Raw genomic sequence first — 24,512 nt, forward strand, 5'->3', positions numbered from 1 at the left:
TGGTTTTGTCAATCCTAGCCATTAAAAAAGGAATCCTTGCTAGTATTTTTTACTAGAGCAAATTTTGGCCATGTAGTAGTAAAATGGTAACCTTGCCCTGCAAGATGAATTCTCGCGGTATTTGTGAGTTCACAAACTCCTGAGAATACATCTTGTACCGAGCCCATTGCATTCCACCGATCCGAACCAACCACAGAGCAACATTGTGTTTGGGGCGTGATATGCACCTGTGATGAAACCAGAAAGCCAGCGCCGACGCCGGGTGGGAAACAAACAAACCTAACATGGACAAATGGACGCTGCAATTAATTCTGTTGTCGCAGAATTACTCCCCGTTTCCTTGTTGAACGTTGAACAGAGAGAGGCCCTTTGTGCATTTTTAGCTGGTAAAGAGGGAGAAAGAGGAAAGAAGGATAAGAATAACGAAAAACAATAGACTCTAATGTTTGTTTCTCAGGTGGAAAAGTGGTCCAGTGGTTAGCATCAAACACTGAGCTGTGACACTTTCTGTTTGGAGTTTGCACGTTTTTTTTCCTCCTGTTCTTGTTTTCTCTTGGCATTCGATCTTCTTCCCCAACGTCCAAAACAAAAATTTGGGATGGATGAAACATTTTGGATGATGGATGGACAAAGTATTTATTTATTTATTTGTTTGTTTATTTATTGATTTATATATATATATATATATATATATATATATATTTTATTGTCATACTACTATTGGACAGCATGTGGAGTTTGTGTGCTCTTACTGTATCTGTTTTGGTAGTCCATATTCCACGCACAGACTGAAAACCTATACACGTAATGATGACTTGATGATGAAAAAGCCTGCAGATGGGAATATGGCTGAATATGAGTGAGTGTCTCGTATGTTTCAGCTCCGGGTATGCTGCCAAGGACATATGTGCCAGGCGACATACAGTAATAATGTATGGATCCATCCACATGGTGCCTCTGGAGCTATATAAACTTCTAAAGCCAAAGCCCGCTGCATAACACATTATTGGTGTAGAGTGACTTGTGAACAGACTTACTGGCCCCACAAAATGGAACCTTTATTGATATATATATTTCTCCCCACCCCTCTTTACATGATAATTGTATCTCATCAACTGATGCCTGAGTCTTAGCTTGCAGTATACTGTGCTGTGTATTTTCAACCAGAAAGTCACGACTTGACAGCCCCCCCCCCCCCCCCCCCCGGTTTGATTTGCACAGCTCATTTAATTAGGAAGAATACCTATTGTCTTCAATTTTGTCACCTCCTTAAACTTTGCTTGCCTTAATTTAGACATGATCAGTTTGTCCTCATGGTTTTCTGTTGGTCAAAGCAAAAGCATTTTATTTTATTTTTATTCTCACATCTACGCAAATCAGTCATCTTGTATCTCTGTTAAGTGAAATTTGCATGAAATTATAGAAAATGAAGAATGATGATTCTGAAATCTCTGTAACGTAACTGTTTACTTGTGATAAATTACAGCATTCGTTTTGTTAGTTTTTCCATGGCATTCAATACAACTATAATTCAAATCAGGTCAAGTGACTGCTTAACAAAATTCCCAAACCTCAGGAGTGGGCAACATTGTGAGCTTTATAAGACAAGAAAGAGATAACGGAGGATGCTGTTCAGAAGAAATAAGGGTTTGAAACAAATGGAATTTTGGAAGGAGAACATATAGTGGAGACATCATTACACTTCACCCATCAGTATGGATTAGGACTAATGATAAACCGATATGGTTTCTCCAAGGTCAATACCGATACCAATTATTACTAGTCAAGGAGACCGATAACCAATATTTCAAGCCGATATTCATTTGCAGTAAAAGAGAAAGTATTAGCGTAAAAATAAAAACAATAAAAATAAACTTTTTCTTTTAATTTTAAACATATAAATTATTGACAGCTTTGTTTAAAAATTATAACAGAAATTGCAGGGAGCTTCCAGGGTCATCAGCATGTATTAAGCTAAATTAAAAACTAAGCTATGTAAATAGTTCGTTAAAGTTTTCAACTGTAAATTAAGTTTTCCAAAATGTCATCATAATTTCTTAATTTATTTCTTTATTTATTTTCAGGCTTCGGCCTTCCTGGGTGGAGTTTGCATGTTCTCCCCGTGCTTGCGTGGGTTTTCTCCGGGTGCTCCGGTTTCCTCCCACATTCCAAAGACATGCATGGCAGGTTAATTGAACACTCCAAATTGTCCATAGATGTGATTGTGAGTGTGGATGGTTGTTCGTCTCTGTGTGCCCTGCGATTGGCTGGCAACCAGTTCAGGGTGTACCCCGCCTACTGCCCGAAGCCAGCTGGGATAGGCTCCAGCGCCCCCCGCAACCCTTGTGAGGACAAGCGGTTAAGAAAATGGATGGATGGATGGATGAACAGGAATGTACTGTATTACAGCAGCTTCATCTTCATCATCATCGTCATGAGTACACATTGTTTACGCAATATTTTTGTCTTGTTCATTGATCTTGCTCGCTCAATATTTTATATATGTTTAAATGTGTTTGTATATGTACCAACATAATTTGACCACAATTATCACAGGATATTGTTCCACATGAATTCCCTTTCATTTGAAATAAAGGACAGATCATCCATCTATCCATCCGTTTTCCGAACCGATTATTCCTCACAAGCATTGTGGGAGTGCTGGAGCCTATCCCAATCAATGTCTCTAATTTACAGACTCTTCTAACAGAGGTCAAAAGGACCTCATACCAAATGACACGGAGAGGCAAAATAGATTCTGACAGAGGAGAGAAGAAGTAAAGCTGACTGAGCCTACTGGGCCTCCGAGCCAGGATTAGCCTCTTTGCCCTTGTCTGGGTAGAGCAGAAGCAGGCAAGAGGGGAGAAAGGAAAAGCATAGGCAGCCAGGGTGAATGGGTGTGACTCATAATGCAAAGAGAGCTGATCAAAAGGTTACCACAAAAAAAAAAAAGATTTACGTTTTAAAGAAATTGCTGTTCTGAAATAGTGGAACATCATCTTATACATTAACAATGTTTCCATACAATTTGCAGACCCACAATGTTTGGCACAAAAAATTACACTCACTGGGTTACCAACCATTTCACACCCTGTCCAAAACTGTATGCAAATTAAAGACAGGGAAGATAGATATCACGCTTCCATTTTTTTCCCCTACACATGATTGTTTTTCCATTCCTTTAAATAGCAATGCAGCAATCTATTTTTGCTCATGGCTGAGATATGAAAGGCTGCTTGTTTGTAGCTTGTAGCGCATGATATGTAGTGTTGTGTATATTGTAAGCGAAATCAGGTGCACCCTCCATAGCTAGTGATGATGCTCATTTCATCTCCATGACACTCTTTTGACCAGCCTCACTTAAGCCTAATGCACCTTTTCAACATTTGATATTAGCATGCATTACCATTGTGTACATAATGTATACAAAACAAATCAAGTCTAATTTACACATACAAGAACTGAAGGAAAAAAAGGTTGGGTAACAAATGTGCAAAAAATCATCCGTCATGATATTACAGTTCACTTTTTTGCGGGTTTTGCAGGCTTTTTATTTTTTAAATTTTTTGTTTTTATTTTAAAGGAACCCCCCCGACTCATGACAAGTTTGCTCAAAATTTTTTTTGTGGTTGTTACTAACATAACTATGAGATTATGAGAAGTTTAATACATTTGGTAGAAACTTTATTTGGACGTACATTGTTATTTACGTCGCAACGCTCTCAGTGCGTAGTGACGTAGAATGGCGGCAGGCTCCGTAACGTTCCTAAAGGGACGATCAAAACTCTTGAATGTGTCTGGTGAATGACAAGAGCACGGCGTGGGGGGAGGGTGACTCGCTTGATCGCATGTTGTTTCTTTAGGAACGCTAAGTTTTTGTTGTTGTTGTTTAATTTTAGCAGTCTTATTTTGTAGGCAAACTGGAGTTAAAAATGAGCAGTGAAAATAAAGTGCAGAAAAGGCGCTTAGAAATCAAGATGTAAAACTATTAGAAATAGTTTACCACTTTTCCCGGTGGCCTAGGGCCAATTGATCCACAGCCGGACACAATGGTTGGGAACCCTCATAGAGCTAATGGGCTCGACACACGGGAGGCGACAAACGACAGCGAAATACGTATCTCGTCGCCTCGCAGGTCTCAACACACGAAACGCGATGAGACAGATTTGATTGTCTATTAAAATTGGAGGGAATCTAAACGTTTCCATTGTACGGTAAACACAAATCCAGTATGATCCAGTATTATTATTATTATTATTATTATTAACTGTTACAAAAACGGTAAAGAAAACTTACCGGACAAATGAACCCTGTACCAACAAGCTCTCATGCACCGGCCTTTTTGTTGACGTCACGGAAATGATCGCGTGAAGTATTGTACAAAATGATAGTTTTTGTTTTGTTTTTTTTACAAAATGATTAACGCTGCTGAAATTATGTAATCCATTTTCGCTGGATAGCCCACTGTGTAGCATGCCCTGCGTTCATTGGCTCATCAATAAAACCTTCGCTGATTGGTTGAAGCCCCGGCGACAGCGACAAAAGTTTAACATGTTTCAACTTTCTAGTATCGCGTCGCGGGCCTGCGCGTGCAGGTCTACGTGTGCGTGCGCGATTTTTCACATGCATGAATGACGCGTGTGGCCAAGGGGGAGAGGGGAAGGCGACTTAGGAAATGAATTGAGAGCGAGCGACGTCGCCGCTCGTGTGCAGAGCCCATTACAGCGATTGTAAGTCATAAAGATTTTTAAGTTAAGTACAAGTGTAGTGCTATAATACCTTACACTACACTCTTTAATCAAGAGAGGACACAAGAAGGGCAGTGTATTGGAGGCTCTCATACAGACTACTATTTAATTAATTAAGACTTCATAGCAAAGAATGGTAACTTTTTATTTTATTTTAATTTATTTTTTACACAGTGTTTATTGATACTCCAGTGCATCACAGCGGTGAGGTGTAAATTGAATTCACTTTATTGGATTACAAAGTGCTGTGTTATTGCTCTCTGCAGTAATAACATTTTGTGGACATTCTGACTTCAACAAAATAGATTAAAATATCTGCTGAACTGTTATCAATAGCAAACCAGTTATTTACAGAGGGTGTTGAAATACTTAACCTAACTAAACCTATCAATTTTGATGACAATGCCTTAAAATAAGGTACACCCAAAGTAAATTTGAAGCTGTACTTGAACCATTTGGAGTTTCCGCATAGTTTGGGTCTTTTTTTTTTAAAGATAACACTTTGATTTTTTTTCTCCAACAGAGAATCTGTTTTAGTGCTACTAGCACTAAGTAATGGAAGTTTGAATACAAAAAAAAGATACATTTTATGTTTGTCTATTCCCCCCCCCCCCCAAAAAATCTGCTTTAAAGATAACACTTTTTTTTTCTCCAACAGTCAGAATCTGTTTTAGTGCTACTAGCACAAGTTTGAATACAAAAATGTTTGTCTATCTATCTTATTACACAAACGGCCAGCAGGTGGGTGCAGAGCAAAGGATGTCAACCATGGCCACGTTGAAAAAAAACCTCAATTACTCACAATTCTTAATAGATTTGTGAATAATAATGAAACTTAGCTATATTCTAATGCTAATTGCTGCACAACAGAAACTGATAGAAATATACTTTTTTTTTCCTGATGAAAGAAGAGACTTTAATCGTTCTTTTGGTCGGGTCCATTATAGCAATAGAACACAATACTCTGTGGGCCTTGCAAAATCAGTCAAAATCCAGTAAAACAGCCGGGAGTGAAGGGGACTGTGAAAATGGCTGGGAGTGAATAGAAGTTTTATGCATTTAACTGTTTGTGGATAGAAACTTTTGGGGGGAAAAAAGGGATTGTTTACCATACTGTAAACACAGAGGGATTAGTACACTGTAGTGTACAGTATTTTTGTGTTATCCATTACCCTTGTTTTCTCTCAATAAATCAAATGTGTTTGTGTTTGTGACTTAACAAGCCTAAGCAATATTTTACCAAATTTATAAACTTTGTACTTGCATTTTTAAGTGTTAATAAAGTGTGGGTTTACAGTGTATGGCACATGGATACATTATTTTGTAGTTATTCAACACACTGATTTGTTGGTATTCTTTTAAACCTCCAGTCTGAAAATAATCCTGACCTTCTTGCTAACACCGTGAGTCAGATACCTTATTGATTGATTTTCCACCTTCACTAGTGTTCAGCAAAGTCAGAGAAATCTTTGAAATCCTCTTTTACTCTACCTCTGTGCTCTTTTGTGTTAGCCTCTCCGTAGCATGCCTCTCCCCCCGCATCAATCATGCATGCCCACCACCACCAAGCCTACCCGTGCCAAACAAGTTATTCTTCTCTCTGGAGAGGTGAGGAAAGAAAGAGGAGAAGAAGGGCATAGAGGTGCATACTGGGGAAGGGCAAAACACAAAGTACGCAAGTACGCTAGCAGATTCCACCTGACATGAATTCTGAAGTATGTAGGAGGAGAAGGCACAGGAGCAGACAAAAAATGATGTTGTAGTTTATGTCAGCTTGAGTTGATACACTGACCTGGTGTTGTATCGTTTAGTGGTAACTGAAAAGGAACATTGATAAAAAAAAAATGTATTAACTTGTTGATTCTTTAGATTTTAACATAGAATAACGATGTTGTTCAATATATTGGCTTGTGGAAGAGTCTGCGTGCCATGCATCTACATACGATACACGGTACAAACAGAAAGTAAGAGGGTATAAGCGTGTATAGGCTACACGGGGGAACACAGGTTGTTGCTGCCCAATAGCATCTAAGTTCAATTCTCTCTTGATTATTTTCATGTTGAGTCGGCATGTTTTTTTTTATCATGCTTTTGTAGTCCCACAGTCAAAAAACATGTTTGTTGGATTAAATGAAGATGTATGTAACTTGATGATGATTAGAGGTGAAACAAAAACAAAAAGATGCGAGTGCATCGAATTTAACTGAATCGAATCGTTCTACTTTATACGTATCAAATCAGCTTTTATTGGAGATATATATATTTTGAATACAATTCCACATTTACAGTAGTGATGTTGAATTCATTCATATGTCTGTAAAAGGACAAAAACTATTTGCATCATACCCTCTTAAATGGAGCCTTACCGTGATGAATCGAATCGTAATCCCACTGACTTGAACTGAATTGAATTGTTTCACTTTAAAATCAAACCGTCCATGTATTGAGATAAACATATAAAATCTTATTTTATTGGAGATATATGCATCCCGATGATTCTCTGTCTCAATGTCTCGTGTTTGACTGGTGATCTTCACAATGTACTCTTTCTCTAAACCTAAGTTTGCTCGGATAGACTCCATAGAAAATGCTAACATGGATAAATATGTTTGCAAGTGCAATTTCCACTATAAAACGATCTCTTCCAGCTGTGCGTTCCACTGTAATCCTGTCACATATTGTGCTTGTGATAGTTTCACCTCAGGAATCAGCTTGACTGAGGCTTCTTTCACATTCATTTGTGCTGCACCGATCAACACTCAAGCAAAGTTTGGAACTTGCCCAACACCCTGCTCTCTCATAGTAAACAACTTCTATAGAGCGAGGAAAAAGAACATTTGGCACAGAGCTTCAAAAGTTCAAATGATGAAAGACGGTAAAGGGAGAAGAGAAGAAAAGGATTTAAATATGCGGTCATGCTCTGTAAACGTTTGTCATGTCAAAAGTAAGGGTGCTGGATGAAAGTGAAATAGGAGGACACCTTCATGATTAACAAATGAGTGCTAAACTGATAGTTTTTCCACATCTTCTACTGTTTAGTGCTTGCTGTAATAATATTTGTCCTGTTGCTCTAAATTCCACTCAGCACATAATATAGGGCCTTGCATCCTCAAATGCATCTCTAAGCTCTTAAGCTCCATCCTATTGCTGTCTCTCCCACCCACGAATTTCCCTTCATGAGCTTGCCCTTCATGTGACTTTTGAGTTAATTGGGAACACAAACACTGGGTCAGATAAATCTTGCCAGCAGCAGAAGTGGTAATGAGGATGTAGATGAGACAGGAAGTGAATGAGGGATCTTGCAGCAATCACAGAGCTGTCTCTACTAAGAACATCCTAGGCATGTGTTTTGCAGAATGCAACATAATGGTGTCTTTTGGGAGAATACAATCACAAAATGATGTAAAACTTTGTATGCAGGCAAATTCTGTGTTCGTCCCTGTTATTTTTCCATACAGATGAGAGCCATGTCTCTTTCCTCCCTGGAGTGCAATGGGCATGATATACCATGCCTAATGAGCTTTGGGTGGTTATGGGTGTGCTGTCCAGGTAAACAAAGGCTTCCCAGAGTACATAAAGACAGATTGGACTCAAGCCCAGCTGCCTCCCTTGTTCTGCGGATTACTTTTCATCTTGGAGATGGGCGCTCCACTTGCTGTTGATCTACCTATTCCTTTGCCAAATATACGCGTGCCACTTGAAAGAGCCTATAACTCAGTCCACAACATTGTTGTTTACTGAAAATATTCTCATTTGAGTTGTGACTATTTCACTCATTCAAGGATTTTTATAGTCCATGTCCTAGTATCTAGGATATACAGAATCAAAATTCCGTTGTTGTCTCTCTCTAAGAAGTAACAGTATAGAAAATAAAATATTTTATTACTGCTAAATTAGAGTTAAAGTAAGCTGTCAGTGTCTTGTCTTTCTCAGTCTGCAATAAAACACTAAAAGTTGCTGTCACTAAGTCATATTTCTAATCTTCCATCCATACATCCATACATTATCTGAACCCATTATCCTCGTGCTGGAGCCTATCCCAGCTGCTTTAGTGCAGTAGGCAAACAACGCTTCACACTTAGAATCACACCTAGGGACAATTCAGTGTTCAATCAACCTACTATGCATGTTTTTGGAAAGTGGGAGGAAACCGGCGTTCGCGGAGAAAACCCACGCTGGGTGATGCAATTTGTTGTTTAATTGGAGCAGTGGCCTTTGGATGCCAAACTGCTAGGGGGCAGTGCTGCTTCTTTGATTCCTATTTGGGGCTCTGGGTTGCATTGCGTTCTGTTGTTGAAGTGTACAGCCACAGGGCAATTAAATAAATCTTAATTTGAAGTTGCACTAAAAGTGGAGTTATTATAGTAGTCAAGCTAACACAACTAGGCCTGTTACGATAAAATATATTCCTAGATTATATATTTTTCCCGAAACTTACAATAAACAATCTTTTTTATTTTTTTTTATTTTTAAATCTCAGGGAAGCGCTGCATGCTCGTCGTCCTCATTGGGTTCTTGACCTGACTGCTGTTTGTCTTCGTAACTGACTTGAGTGGGCAAATTCTCACATATGATAGCGTCTGGCACTTTGGATAGTTGTTCTCTTCACAAATAAATCACAGTTTTCACTGTACAGGCAGATGGGTGACAAGTGTGTATGGCATCATGTGGGTCAGTGGTTTTCTGATGTCAGTATTGTGGATCAAGTGGCCCAGGGTGGCTGTGGAGTGATGTTATTGGGAGGTGTATGTTATGGGCAACAAACACAGGTACTGATATACTGATGACATTTTGAAAGTACGAAGATACCGTGACGAGATCCTGAGGTCCATTGTTGAGTCATTCATCCACAACCGTCACCTCATGTTGTTATCATGATAATGCACAGCTGCTTTTTGCAGGATCTACACATTGGATCATAAGTTTGGCTACGTTGAGCATTGACTGGGAATCCATCTGACTGAAACATAACCTCTGTCGTTAAATGTGTAATAGTTGTGTTGTGTCATAGGTACATTCATTAATTCTGCACTAGTATTTTTTAGTCAAATGGCATAAAAAGTTTTTACTTTTCAAAGATGAGGTTATAGCCAAAATTGTGTTGTTCAATTATGATGCTCAGAGCCAAAATTGCGCAACACAATTTTGGCTATGAGCATAAACCCCCTTCCTGGAAGCTCAAAACATTACAGTTCTTCCATGGCCAACATATTCAATGGACATGTCTACCATTGAGCATTTGGAATGCATTAGTTTGGCGTATGTAACTGAATGTTTCCAAATCCTGTCAATATTCAGCAAGTTCAAGAGGAGTGGACAAACAATCCACTGACAAAAGAGGTTTTACACTGCGTGAGGCAAATTGTGGTCACATCAGACATGCCCCGCCCCAAACTCCCCCCTGACCTCCCCAATACATTAAAATGTCACTTTTAAGATCTTATATTGTGGGCAGCCTATAACACATCTGTGCAACAATCACTGCGCAATGATATTGTCTAATTGACATCTTGATAAGTTGATATGCCACCCCTGTGATGTAGATGGATTCGCTCGACAAAGGAGTGCTCACTAACAAATATTTACACTAGATTAGATATTTTTACATTAGATTAAATGAGCCAACATTATTTGCGAGAAATAGGTGTTTTGTGTACACAGAAAAAGTCTTAGATATTTGATTTTAGCTCATGAAAGCATAAACATAAGCGGTACATTTACATTTATGATTCGTAGTTATTAAAGATAGAAGTTGAATAAAGATTTTAAATACATGAAAACAAGTTTGTTTTCATACTACTCATATCAGATCTGTTTGTTTGAGTTTGGTCAGGAGGACATCTGAAATTGATCCAGCCTGTCCTAGGAGATAAGGCCTGCTGCCTTTGTCTTTGCCCTGTATTTGTTTTCCACTCCCGTCGTTGCTGCATTGCTGTGTTCAGATGTGCTACTTCCCTCACCATACTTTAAGGAGGGTGCAGATTTTGTTTTATTTACACTTTTCGTAACGTTCCCTGTACGGATAATAGTTTTTTAATTGATCCCCATCATAAGAGAATGCTTAAAGAACCTGTATTTACATACACTATCATACATATCAAATTTGAGAAAGTCTCGGAAGTACTCACTGCTTTATGTTTTCTCTATTTGTGGCTAATGGCACTCGACGGGATTTGCTGGAGTCCTAAAGCTTTAGGAATGGCTTTGTAACTCTTTCCAGACTGATACATGTCAATGACTGTTCTGAATTTCTTTGGCTCGTGGCATTTTTTTGTGGGTTTTTGAGAGCTTTTGGTTGACTTGACTTTGTCAGACAGGTTACATTTAAATTATTTCTTCATTAAACAAGCCTGGAGGTAATTAAACTTGGGTATGGTCAGTGAAAATGAACTTACCCCCCCCCCCCCCCCCAATTGTCATTAGGAGGAGGAAGTACTTTTTCAGAAAGGGCCATATAGTTTAGAATAGTATTTTCCTCCCCTAATAAATAAATGACCATCTGAAACTGCACTTTGTTCTACTAGTAGTATTAGTTACTATTAGTTATACTTGTTTGATGATCTTAAACATTAAAGCGAGGAAGCTGTGCAAAATGGTAAGAATTTGAGAAGAGGGCAAATACTTTTTCACAGCATTGTATCTGTGGTCTAGCAATGTGTTGTGGTCAGTTGCCTTATTGATGTCTTCTTATTGAAATGGAACATTGGCACCATAGTTAATCATCACGGTTAATTTCTGCAGTATGTTGAATTGAATCACTCGAGTCATTTTAAAAAGCATGTGTCGGACAAATATGGTTTGTTATGTTCAAAACAGACTGTCATTTGGATCTTACAGCAATTGATTTGCACCCAGAATGTGCATGAGTTCAATCAATGCTTGTATTGTTGGTTGATCCCCCCCCCCAGCTAGGAGACTAATGATTTTACTTTGTTTCCTTCCACCATTTACTCTTCAGCTAAAGTCAAGTCAAAGTGTGCACCTACTTTCTTTGCCTGTGCCAATGGGGTCCACTGCATCATTGGACGTTTCCAGTGTAATGGCTTCAGCGATTGCCCTGATGGGAGTGATGAAGAAAACTGCAGTAAGTGTCCCACAACAAACATGCAAAACAAGTGGCACATGTCTCAGGCTATGGTTATTACTAGGTCCAGCAGTAGTCATCCCATCATGCCATTTTGTGCTACAAAAATATTGTTCATTCGTACTGTACTTTACATTGTACTTTAAAAATGAAAATTATTTAGCATTATTCTGGTCAACTGGAAATATTCAGATTCTCATGATATCTATTGCGAGTGTTAGCACATCTGCATCACGTTCAAGAGAACGCTGCAATTTTCTGGTTATTGCTATAAAATATCAAAGAATTAACAAAAATCATATAAACTTTTTTTAATCTCTTTTTTAAATCTATATGAGATTGACTATGCTATCGTCTGTGCTAAATTTGGACACATTTAAAGACATTCAGTATTTGTGTCAATGTTCATGCGATTTTGATTGTTTTAGAGTGTCTGTCTCATTAGTGAAACCGTTACCAGTTGAAAACATGCCTCCGTGAAAGTCGCAGTGTCCTTAAAGTAGAAATGGAGCGGCTAATTTCTTCTAATTAGCAGGTTGGCACCTTGTAGTGTAGGCACCACCAACCGTGTGTGAAGGTGAGGGTGAAAGACAGTATTAGTGAAAAGTGCTTCAGATCAAAGAATTTTGAGGCATTTATGTAATTCAATTTCACTTGTAAATCCTGAAACACTGACCTCAATTTGTTTCTGCAAAATGTATCTGAATAAGAGATAGCACAGAACAACAAATGTAAAACTGCAAATTGTGTTAAAAAATTTAAGAATTGTTGTTGTTAGGGATACTTAATTTGGGATTTTTTGTATGTGAGGGATATAGCAATGCACTTGATGAGTTGAACTTAATAGTGTGAGTACTGAGGAATGTTCTCAACTGATGTGGGATTGGCATTGTTTCTCAGCCTCTTGGGGAAAAGGTTAAAGTTAATGCCAGTTACCAATGAATGAAGAAGAAAAATACACTCACTTGTAAAAATGCTTTTATTCATCAAAAGCAGTGGCATTCTAGCTCGGCTTTCAAAAGTGATAGATATAAACACGTTCAATAGAATAGAACAGAACAGAACAGATGTTGAGGTTTTTCTTGAGCAGTCACCAGGTTATTGAAGGTTGGAAATGAGCTCATCAGAGGAACAGCCAAGTTTAAATGTTTTGGGAAAAAAATGTTAGAGAGAGCTGACTTTGATGGTTCGGACACGGTTAGAGGAGAAATTGTGAGTAAATAGGTAGAAGGATGAGGGTGAAGAGAGCAAGAGATGGTTGATGGATATAGTGAAGAAATACATGAGGGCAGTTAATGTTATAGAGAGGAGGATGCAGAAGGACTTCAATGGAACGGATGGCATGCTGTGGCGAATCCCTAACGGGACAAGATGAAAGGAAAAGAAAAAAAAGAACAGAAAGCCTGTATTGTCAGTCTATGATGTAGATAATGACAGACACAACAAAATTAGGGAAACCACTGAACATCTTCTGGGGAGATGTAATGGACCTGACTTAACTATGCTTTCTGTTTTAAATCACTTGAGCTGCCTTTAATGGCATTCCCCAGATCTTAGTATGTGATGTCTTCTATAAACATTTTCTTTTAAAATTCCATTATATCAGTTCAATTAAGTTTATCCTCCACATTCACACCAAAGGTTATTCCAAGGTACTTTGGCAGCTGTTCCACCAGAACAAACCCAGTAAAACTGGTGAAAGCGAGGGTGTGTAGCGTAGACTAATTGTCCTTGAATTGCAGCGCTAGGTTTTAGTTTTAAATATGCAGGCATGACTGTCCTCAGGACCAGAACTGGCCTCCCATTATGTGAATTCAACATGTGTGAATCCTTGAATGTAATGCTTTAAAGGCAGCATGAGCTACATGGTTTTGGTGAACAAAAAATATTTTTGAGCCTATTTATAAAGTGCAGTGAGCCAAAGCAGGATAAATATGACTATTAACTCTTAGTTCTCATCTGCACTCGAGCAGCTACATTCTGGGCAAGGTGTCTTTTGAGAATGATTGCATCATTGCATCAGGATGACAACAGACAGTTAAAATAATTGAACCTCACAGTTGCTAAAATATGAAGTAGTTTTTGTGCAATGGTTAGTGACAGTTTTTTTTTTAAATGTTATATATTTAAGCATACTATCAATACTGTACATTTGTTCTTGTGTGAGTTGAGTAATGCCCTGGCGGAAGATGCTGAGGTTCCTTAGCATGTTGTTAAAGGTCAGAGCAAAACGTCTACACAGGTTGTTGACAGATCGTATTCCTTCTCTTATTTACAGCAGGTAACCCCTTGGTGTGCTCTGAGGCCCGCTTCAAGTGTCGAAACGGCCGCTGTGTAGACCGCAGTTTTTTGTGTAACGGCCAGGACAACTGTCAGGATAACAGTGACGAGGAGCTCTGCCTCAGTACAGCAGGTAAGACAAGCTCGCTGATAACTTCATGTCACCATAAGTCCAGTTTAGAGGCTCTCAGCAACACACATATTTTCTGTCTTTCTATTCATTCAATGTTTCCCAAGATTTACACAGAGAAGGCTTTTCTTTTTCTGTGTAGTTTTCGAAAAACAGCTTGTTGTACCAAAAGCAACAACTTTCTTGATCTTAAGCGCGCCACCAGGACATCTTTGACTAGCACCAGTCAAAAAGTAGCTGCAAGTTAAAACAAAGCGTCTAATACAAGAACTGAATCAATTATTTTCCCCTTTCAAAAGACAATTATATTCAGTTTTGACTGAGTTTTGGCACTGACAGGGGGAAGATTATCATCTTTGTAAAGGCCGCTCAGTGTACTGTCCAGTATATTTATATCAGCAATATCAATGTGATCCTTCTCGTACACAAAATGTTGTTCTCTGTCAGATACAACTAGCATCCTCACGTCACACAGGCAGCTGCTGTCTACGGCTGTCAATACTTTAGGCAAGCTTTCAAGGCAAGTTCAGATACTTCCTGCTCGCTGTCATCCTGACCATCCTTTTGTAGTTTTTCTCTCCCACTGGGATTTGTTTTTTTTCCTATTGGGAGTAAAGTCATTAAAGAAGAACAAAAAAGAATAACATAGATTGATGGGCTTCAATAATAACGCTCTAGCATTTAAAGTGCACATAACAGTCATTTATTTTATGCTGAGATGGGCAAAAGGAGCATTTATTTGACCCAGTGGGGCTGTAATCCTGTTACATCTCCCCCTATTATGTCCCTGAGATGTCTTCAATGTTGTTCAGCAGAAGTCAAACCTACGTAGAGATCCTTCTTTTTCCTGACCTTGCTTTTTTGCTTTTTAGTTTAGTTTAGTTTAGTTTTTTTTACCCCAAGATATTAGTACCAAGATATTAGTACGAATAAAAAGCTACAGATCACTAACTGCATCATTGAAAGCAAAAGGTTTATATTTTAATGTTCCTGAAAGGTGGTTTTAAGCTTCTCACTTCATTGATTGTCTGCTAAATTACAGGAAAGCCTTTAAGATGAGCTCACGGGATGTTCAGTTATGCAAACATAAAATATAGATTTTTTTTTTTTAAATGTCATTTGCTAACAGCTTTCCATTTGTAGTAGTAGTAGTAGCTATGTTGGTGAGCAGATTATCTTGGATTGTGCATTGCTATTTTGCTACTGCATAAATTGATGTTGCAGCATTGCGTATCACAGTATAGTCCACATCTCCAGAGTGGTGTTAACCTTTGAAACTTTTTTTTTTTACATTTTACAGTTTTACTTTGAGCTGTGTGAATTATTGCATCACTGCAATTTGAATCCATGTATGTCACACAAACACACGCACACGCACACACTTTATAATGAGCACAGAGCTGCAGGTGACAGATAAGGTATGCAATATCCACCATAAGCCACCTGAGCACTGTGTTTCCTTCAACACTTCCCTTACTCGACCTTTACTTCGGTCCACGTTTTCCCCACCCTACTTGCTGCCCTATGTCCACATTGGGTTTCTATTTATGGAAATGATAGCCAGCGGTCAGCCCTCTGCCCCTCATAGGTGACTTGATTACAGCAGGACTATCCCCACTAGAGGTTACAATTAGGTACAGTACTGCACCATTCTTTTATACCTTTAATGTTTTCATTTTCTATTAGAGTGGTCTTGAACGTGTTGGCACAAACACATCAGCCTGATACTCTTTCTGTTTGTTTGTGTAATGTGTAATTTAATTTTGCAATGACGGAGAGATACAAGCGCAGCGCCGTGTGCAATCTTCCAAAAATGCAGTATTGCAATCACAGAAAAGGGAGATAGAGAGAGTGGGATCAAGAGCCTTTAACAAAGATGAGAAATGGAAAATGCTCCACATGAAAACGCTTCTCATAAACATAACACAAAGGGCATCACATGTAGTGATGAATAGCAATGCAGGAAGATGGAGGTAAATAAAGACACAAGCAGGCAGACATAGGTCTGCATTTTGTGATAAACTTAAAAGGGTGAAAACAGCCGCTGTCTCAAGTCAAACCCTGATGCTGAGCATAAAAAAACCAGAAACAGAAATGACATGAAAAGTAGTTTTTCAATATTCTCTCTTCTTTGCTTTCCCCATCTGCTCACTTTGTCGTCAAGGCTGAATGCTTGCATAAGTTGCTTCTGCAAGGGATTGTTTTTTAAACAGAGCTGCTGGTCACACGGGACCCTGGCTGTGTTAAGAACACAAGCACGTTAAACACTTAGCCTGCATATTAAATGGTGGGGAAAATCCTTAAAATGCTCACATCAGTCGCAATTCACGCATATTAGTCCAAAAAATGTGTCCGATTGTGTGATGACTTGAGTGGAAATTGCAATAGTGATTTTTTTTTTTTTTTCTATTTATATAAAAAAAGAAATTGCAATAGTGATGACATGTCACATTAAGTAATTTCAAGGCAAGGCAAAGCAAGTTTATTTGTATAGCACATTTCATACACAAGGCATGTGCTTCACACAAGGAAATACGCATCGACAAACATAGTTAACAAAGCAAGAAAAGTAGGTTACAAAATGTACCAAAAAAAACATACATTGGCAATGTTAAAACATTAGACAGCAAACTTAAAAAATATTTAGAGTAAGGAAGTTTAAAAATAATTATTATTCAAGGAGTCTTCATCTTGGCTGCCTTTTAAAGTGACGTTGAACAGAAAGGAGCAGCAGTAACAGAGTTGCTTGCATGAGTGTGAACAAAGATCAGAGGGCCCAAGATTAAACATATGACAAACTCCCAAGCACCTGTTTTCAATTAGAAATATGATTTGAGAATCAAGCATTTTCTCACGTAACAGTCTTCAGTTGTTGAAAGTGACACAATTAAAAACTTTTTTTTTTGCCCACAGTATGTCATGGTGGCAAAAACAAAAATTACCGCACACAGTCTTATATCCTCGAAGTCAGGCCTTTTGTGGATAAAAATCCAATATAATTGGATATCTGCCAATGTGACTGCAGCATATACTAACAGGTTGGATATAGCCTAACCCAACACATTAACTTGCACTTACTGAATTATATGGATGAGTGATATACTGTATACACACCGGTGACTGCTGACAACACAAACACATACAAATCACATACAATTAAATGAGATCTGCATGGCACATGGCACAAATTAAATAAATAAATAAATATTGCCAATGGAGGAGAAGATTGAGCTTTAACTAAATGTAGTGGTAAATGCTGTATTTGTATTCATATTATTTACCTATGTGAAGGCCTTTCATTATCAAATATTATCAGAATTTATTATTCCATTGATTAATTGAATCAATTTCATTTTTCATTAAAGTGTTTTACAAAAACCATTTACCCCGTTTACTGTTAATTAATCAATTATTATTGTTTGTTTGGTATTACTCATTGTTTTCCCAAGTCTAAAGAAATGTTTTAGTTTGATTAATAAACACGCCATAATCAGTCTGCTTTCATGAAGAACTACATAAACCAGAATAATTACTGGTAGGAGACAGGAATCAGAGGACTTGGACAATTGTAAGTTAAACAATGGCACAAAATACTTGCTCATTGAAATAGTTGATTAATTTGATCGATTAGTTGTCGCTTAATTTATTAATTTTGACAACAACTTCACAACTTTTGTGTTGTCACTGCCTGGGGATTGATACTGGTGTAGTTAGTTACATCCAGTTTGGGTTTTTGCACGTGTGTCATGTTTCCTGTGTTTTATGAATGTAAGCATATCATGTTGGATGGGTTTCACTTCAAATGTACTGTGCATGTAAATTGAATACAGGCACTCAGCCCTACAGTGAATATCAATTCCAGCTGAAGTTCATACAATGGAATTTAATGCACATTGAACAAATACAACAACAAAAATAAAATAAAAAAGTAACAGAATGGTTCTGGTGCATACACTGCAGTAAACATTCATTTGTCCCGCTCAGTCTTTTAGAGTGCTTGTGATGTGCCATAGCATGCCCCCCCCCACCCCCCAAAAAGTTTTTCCTCTGATTTCAATAAAAATCCATTGAACATTGAATTAGGGCATCATAAGTTTCCTGCTTAATCATTTTTTCAGGAAGCCTTCGTTTGCATAATACCCAGTAAATCATGCAACGTGTAAAATCTGTCCTAATTAGTTGTTCGTAAATTCTTAAGGCACATAGCCTTGTGTTGCCTTGTGCTAAATAGATGGTCTGGGAAGCACCCATCCTTTTCAATGTCGCAGGTGAGCTTGAACCTATTCCAGCTGAGTTTGGGTAAAAGGTGAACTACACCCTGGACTGTTTAATACATTTCACTAACGTCAGCGTAATTGCTGTAAGTGTTAGGTTGTTGATTCTCAGAGAAAGTGTCAGAGGGAAACAGAAGAAGCTGCAGTGCTGACAGCAGTGACACAAATATGAAAAGGAAGTGTCAGGAAGGGAACATTTTTGCTTTCTTGAACTTGTTTCTGTACATTTTATTTTTAGTGTTTTAGCTGTTATCACCACTTCCATTACAGCAACATCATTATCAGTCATAACCCCCTGATGTGTATAAGCACTCCAACTGAGAGGTCAAATCACTCAAATCCTCCGGCGTATATCGTATATCAAAGTAAATCCTACCTGCTATATCCAGTTGCGTCCCCATGTCATGCCATTGTCATCATACAATGCCGGTCTCTCTTGAACCAAAGAGACAAAGTCATCTTCCCGATCTTCTGTCCAGACAGACATTGTACGTTCAAATGCGGAGGGTACAGCAGGTCCAGACAGACATTGTACGTTCAAATGTGGAGGGTACAGCAGGGTGACAATGCACAAAATGAGCGGGGGGAAAAAAACGGTCCAGGCTTTCCATCTGTACTGTTTATCCGCGTTCGTACCTTCCTCTTCCTGCCCCGTGCGCTGATTCGCTAGCTAACAGCCAATCACAGTGATCAAATGCCCCGACGTCGATTCAACATGTCGAATTTGCTGGAACCCCATGACAAATTCCAACTCTATCCGACTTTACAACAGTAATTTATACACTGATCAGACGCCGCATGCCGTCGGCCCAACGCTCTCCGACGACTCTCAACGTCGGATTCGTGTATCTAGGCCTTAATGCTACGTTCAGACTGAACACGAAATATATCTTCACCACGCGTGTATCACGGCCGTTTATTCATAAGGGAAATACTGGGGTGGGGGCATGCTTCACACAGAAAAGAGTATAGGCTCTTTCTTCTCTTCCGATAGAAATATAAAGTTTGTACATAACATCGCTAGTCAATCAGGTGGCCAGTGGTTGTGCTAAAACGTTGGCTAATGCTAATTGCTATCTTACTACAAATGCTAGTGAATGGGTAAATAAGTGAATTTGCGAGTGCTCGGCCCACTTACGTCATGTCAAATTCGTCTTCTGCACCCTATCCGCGTAAACTGTATTGACTTTATATGGATGGTGAGAAATGCTCATCTCAAGCTCTGTTTGACTGCAGCTTAAGAGCTATACACAACCTGTTTCAGTATTGTATCTATCTGCTGTTTTGCATAAGCACCGTGATTGCAACAATCCATCCATACACCTCGGCCATTTGACGAAGCAAATTGAAATGGGGCTGTATATACACTGAATGTCAGCTAACAACATGAAGTATTATCAACCTCTTCATTACCACTGACCGTAAATTAGACATTGATATGTTGTTAGTCTGATGTATGGAAAGAATGTCAGAGTAATTCAACGACCTCTAGACTTTATTCACTCATGGCATCCCTTAACTTGATAATAGCATCTCATGCTGCCATTCCCCCCACACTGAATGCTACCAGAGTACAGCTCCAAATAATATAGGTGCATTAGATTAAAATGTTAATTGTGCAGTTTTTGTAGAGGAGAATCATGTTGTGCTGGAATGGTCAAGTAATGTCCTTCATCAGCAGCACTCTTTGGTGAAGCTGGCACAGTGAAAAGATGTGGGAGGGAGTGTGAAATGGTGGAGGGGAATGTAATGGCTGTCGACTGAGGTGTGGGAGTCCAATGTCTGGTGTGAGCCAACTACCGCAGGAGCATACACGTCACCACTGCCAACGGATTTAAAATCTTGAAAAGGTTTTAAAAGCGCATTTGCAAATCTGTGTTGATAGAATCTGCAGAACAGGGAAGATGGCCACATTACTACTATATGGATTGTAATGCAAAATGATATACTGTATATATAGTTTTGCCGTTTGTGTCACTGTTGGAATACAAAGGTGCAATTTTCTTCCGTTTAAATCTCCGACTAACCAATGCTGCAAATGTCATCTTTTTAGAGCGCTTGTTCTTCAAGTCATAGCTGGAATAGTTTGTGGCCACACCAAAGTGTAATAGGTCCACATGAATCGCCCCACATCCTTGGAACAGTTCTACTCAACTGTCACTTGTCAAGTCTGTGTAAATCAACAACCTTTCCTTCCGCAACCTATGCAGTCGCCATGGTGATGGTTGGTCAAGTGACGACAGGCATCAACAGACTGCTTGAGGAATTCCACTGTGAACAAAAGCTCCTCTGTTGCTTTTGGTTAGCGCTGCACGAGGAGAGTGGGCTTTTAGTTGTAAGTGTGTTTGCACGTCATTGTGCATGTGTGCTTGCAGCCGAGTCATGGGGACTGACACCATCATTACACTAATGCTGCTCTTAAAGGCACACCAATGGCGAAAATCTCTGTGTAACTGATGGCCATTATAAATGCAATGATTATCTTGTTTTTGCTTTGGGGTTGTTGTTTTTTTTTGCCTCAAAACAATTCTTGAATAAGTGTGAATAAACCGCCAATAAGCGATGCCAACAAAAATCAGCAGTTAACCCTCCCAAATCATCAGCATTTGTATGAGACACAACAATCAATACAATATTTTCTTTTCTTTACAATTTATCCTTGCATTTTTATGTGTTCAGGCACATCTTTCAAAATAGTTTATTTTAAGAAGTTGAATGTGTTTGAAGTGTGTGTGGAAGCTGTAAACCTATTGAAAAAAAATGTATGTGATATCTCTATAGCACTATTGCGGGTGGGTCTTAAACTGTTCCCCACGATAAACACTGCTATCAAGAGGGAAAGAAAAAAGCTTCACTTTTTGCTTCGAACACATGACGTGCGTTCAAATACTGCCAATAAAAGAGAACACCGCAAAAAGATGCTAACAATGAAATGAAACGCAATGACAACAAGAATGTAAATATTGCAAGCTTTTCTCCTACATGGATGCTTGGCTCTCTTTTTGGCCCATTGCTAAACACTTATTGGCTGAGTGACAACAGCAAGCAGAATCACAGTGAAAAGGGTGCGATTGTAAAGATATCCTAAAGCTGTCTTCCACTCCATCCGGAACACCAACTTTTTTATTTTATTTTAGAATATCGTGCTTTGACTGGAAAATGTTGTTGCTGCATGCTAAACTCTCAACTGAACTGTATTTATATCGCACTTTCACATTAGTATGACGGTGCCCTGGCCTTGTACAAATACTACAACGTTATCAGGTGTTATTGCAGGTCGATGTGAATAGTGTTATTCACGTTTGTTGTGTACACAACTCCCACAATCAAACTTGTGAAAGTAACACGAGGCAAAAGTTCTCTTTGAGTCTGGTGTGAATGTACTAGTGGTGCAACGGATCACAAAAGTCCTGGTTCGGATCGGATCACGGATAAATAAAGACAAAGTTCTATTTTTGTTGTTGTTGTTTTTTATAATGAAAAGACCTCAACGTGCAATTTAAGGCACATTCCCTTCCTTTAAAAGTGGAGAGTGAATTACAAAGTAGCCTTGGTCCAGAATATCGAAAACGATTTCAAGTAAGCCAGGTACCAGCTGTCAAACTTACCGTCCAGCTTGACGCTGAAGTTGGCTCCACGGTCGCACTCCCGTCAAATAATCTTTTCATCGCCTTACCAGCCAGCAGCCAGACACGTTGGTATGCTAACAGGTAGCCGCTAGACACTTACGTCGGAGACTTCTGCCATATCATACAAGGGTGGCGTAATTAATTAGCAGTTTCTTAAGTGTCCTAAATTAGCGATTGAACGTGAGTTCGGGATAGTCTTGTGTTGATGTTGGTTGCAACAACAATTTCAATCAACTACGATGATAGAAAGGTCTAAAAGGGAAGTCAAGTTAGCCATCGCGCCACGACGTGGGCGAACTTCAAAGTAAAAGTGTACAAAGGCTATTTGCATTGCCGTCAATGTATTACTGTATTTAGTTAACTTTATTTTGAAGTTAGGTTTAGCGTGTTAAATTGAGTATGTTTCAGCTTCCTTGACATGTCAGAATGGTATTGACTTTAAATGCGCACTTTGACAATTACGTCGCATAAAACGGCTTGTTTTTATGGGCAAATGTGCGCACTCGACGACACATGACGACAAAATGAAACGGTTACAAAACACAGTCCACGTACCTGTGATGTTCTACTTCGTGCACATTATCCGGTCCTGCAGCGAAAAATTGCATATTCCTCTTGTCAAAGCCAGGCGACGTTGCCAAACCACGAAGATTTGACAAGGGTGCGCGTCCTGGACTGGTTAAATAGTTCGTCTACCGTGTCATCCTTCATTTTTTTCCCCAACATGTAAGCGGGCCCGGGGCTAATCCACATTTGTTCTACGCAACTCTGGGGCAATATAATTCCGTTTTGTGCAGAAACAGACACAATATTCCATCCTTCCTCAGGTCGCGACAGAACGGCTTGCTTGTTAATGATGCTAATGCTCGCTAGCATCAGCATGCTGCTACCAGGACTGTGGGATAACTGTAGTCAATTTACATACGGCCATTTTTATTTTTTTATTTTTTTATATGGACACTTATGCCTGGTATAGCGATATTCCCCCAGTGCAATTTTGACCAAATTGGCCGCGCCAATGTGGCGAGCGTGGGGAATATTTACCTCGCCACTCCCCATTTCACCTCGTCATTGGCGACGTGGCGAACAGGGAGCGTGCACCCTAATTTATGCATTTTCGTAGAGATGGCTTCTAAATAAGCTCATGCATTAATAATGTCAAAAAAATATATATATATAAAAAATAAAAAATAATGTAAATAACAGTGGCAAATGTATTGAAGAACACATAATCAACATTGGCATACATTTTTCTAATATAGTGCTCACAGATTCAGTGTGTGAATCATTTAGGGTTTTAGCCCAATGATAATGAAATACTTTGCAAAGTATTTGTGGAGCAAATATAATACATATTATTTACCGGGTTCTGAAAATTAACTATTCCAGAATGAAATAGCACATAATCCCCACATGAATCTTCTTTAGGGGCAGTGGACCTTAATGGGCAGCATTTAGCAATAAACAGAAGCCCACCTAAGTGATGCATTAGGTGTCAGTCATCTCTTGTTGTAATGGGCCAGGTTATTTTCTGCTCCATGCCAATTCTGTAAGTGTGCATTCACCCGCAAAACGATTTAGCTGAAGTTGTTGCTGACAGACCGTAGCAATTGTAAATGCGATAAATAATTCATACCTGCATGTGGAGATTTCCACATCCATGTACGAGTATATACTGTGTATTCATCAGGGAAATGATAAAAGAAGGCGGTTGATAAAGGTGATGGTGAAAAAGAGCTGAAGTAAAATGTGTGAAAAAGGATGGAGGGATAGAGGAGAAGAACAAATTAGCCAGAGAATGATTCAGAGCGAGAGAAAAGCTGATGGAGATGAGGAATTAAGGAAAGTGACAAAGCTATTGAAGGAAAAGGTATAACCTTCTGAATTCAGTGTGTGGAAAGACGGAATCACAAGGGTGGACACATAACAGGATGATAGAGATGGTAGATCGGGGAGGGGTCATCATATAAAATAGATGAAAGAGAAAGAAATGTGAAGGGAAGCAAAAAAATTGTGGCATTTGCTGAAAGGGGAATGAACAAGTGGTAAAAATGCAGGAGACAACTGAGTGATAAGGATGACTGGATTTAAGTTGCGCCACTATAGTGAGATTGCGTGACAAATAAAGTATGAAAATTTGAAGAAAAAAACGGGTTTTACAATTCAAAGGTCCCTTTTGAAGCTTGAAGCTTGAAGCTTGAAGCTTCTAGTTCATTGTAATTACTAGAGGCTCCTCTGTCGGCCTCAAAAGAAATCTTCTCAGTTTGTATTGTTTATTCCTAACATGGAATGTCAACCTTGCAATTTCTGCCAGTGTCGGCATTTAATTTCCATATTCCGCATTTGTGCCACGATGTGTCTTTACAA

At 38.9% G+C, this 24,512-nt stretch overlaps 1 protein-coding gene across 1 annotated transcript in view; it reads left to right on the forward strand.

Annotated features, from left to right (window-relative positions):
- LOC147175870 (low-density lipoprotein receptor class A domain-containing protein 3-like) overlaps window positions 1–24,512 on the forward strand; it is a 61,497-nt gene that overhangs the window by 15,993 nt on the left and 20,992 nt on the right. The window contains exons 3-4 of the mRNA XM_086074888.1: window positions 11,707–11,832; window positions 14,111–14,245. Coding sequence (XP_085931014.1) covers window positions 11,707–11,832; window positions 14,111–14,245 — 261 coding nt within the window. The remainder of the gene's footprint in view (window positions 1–11,706; window positions 11,833–14,110; window positions 14,246–24,512) is intronic.

The sequence above is a fragment of the Leptonotus elevatus genome, chromosome 4, assembly GCF_054856555.1.
Source record: "Leptonotus elevatus isolate MCC_2025b chromosome 4, RoL_Lele_1.0, whole genome shotgun sequence".
Lineage (NCBI taxonomy): Eukaryota > Metazoa > Chordata > Actinopteri > Syngnathiformes > Syngnathidae > Leptonotus > Leptonotus elevatus.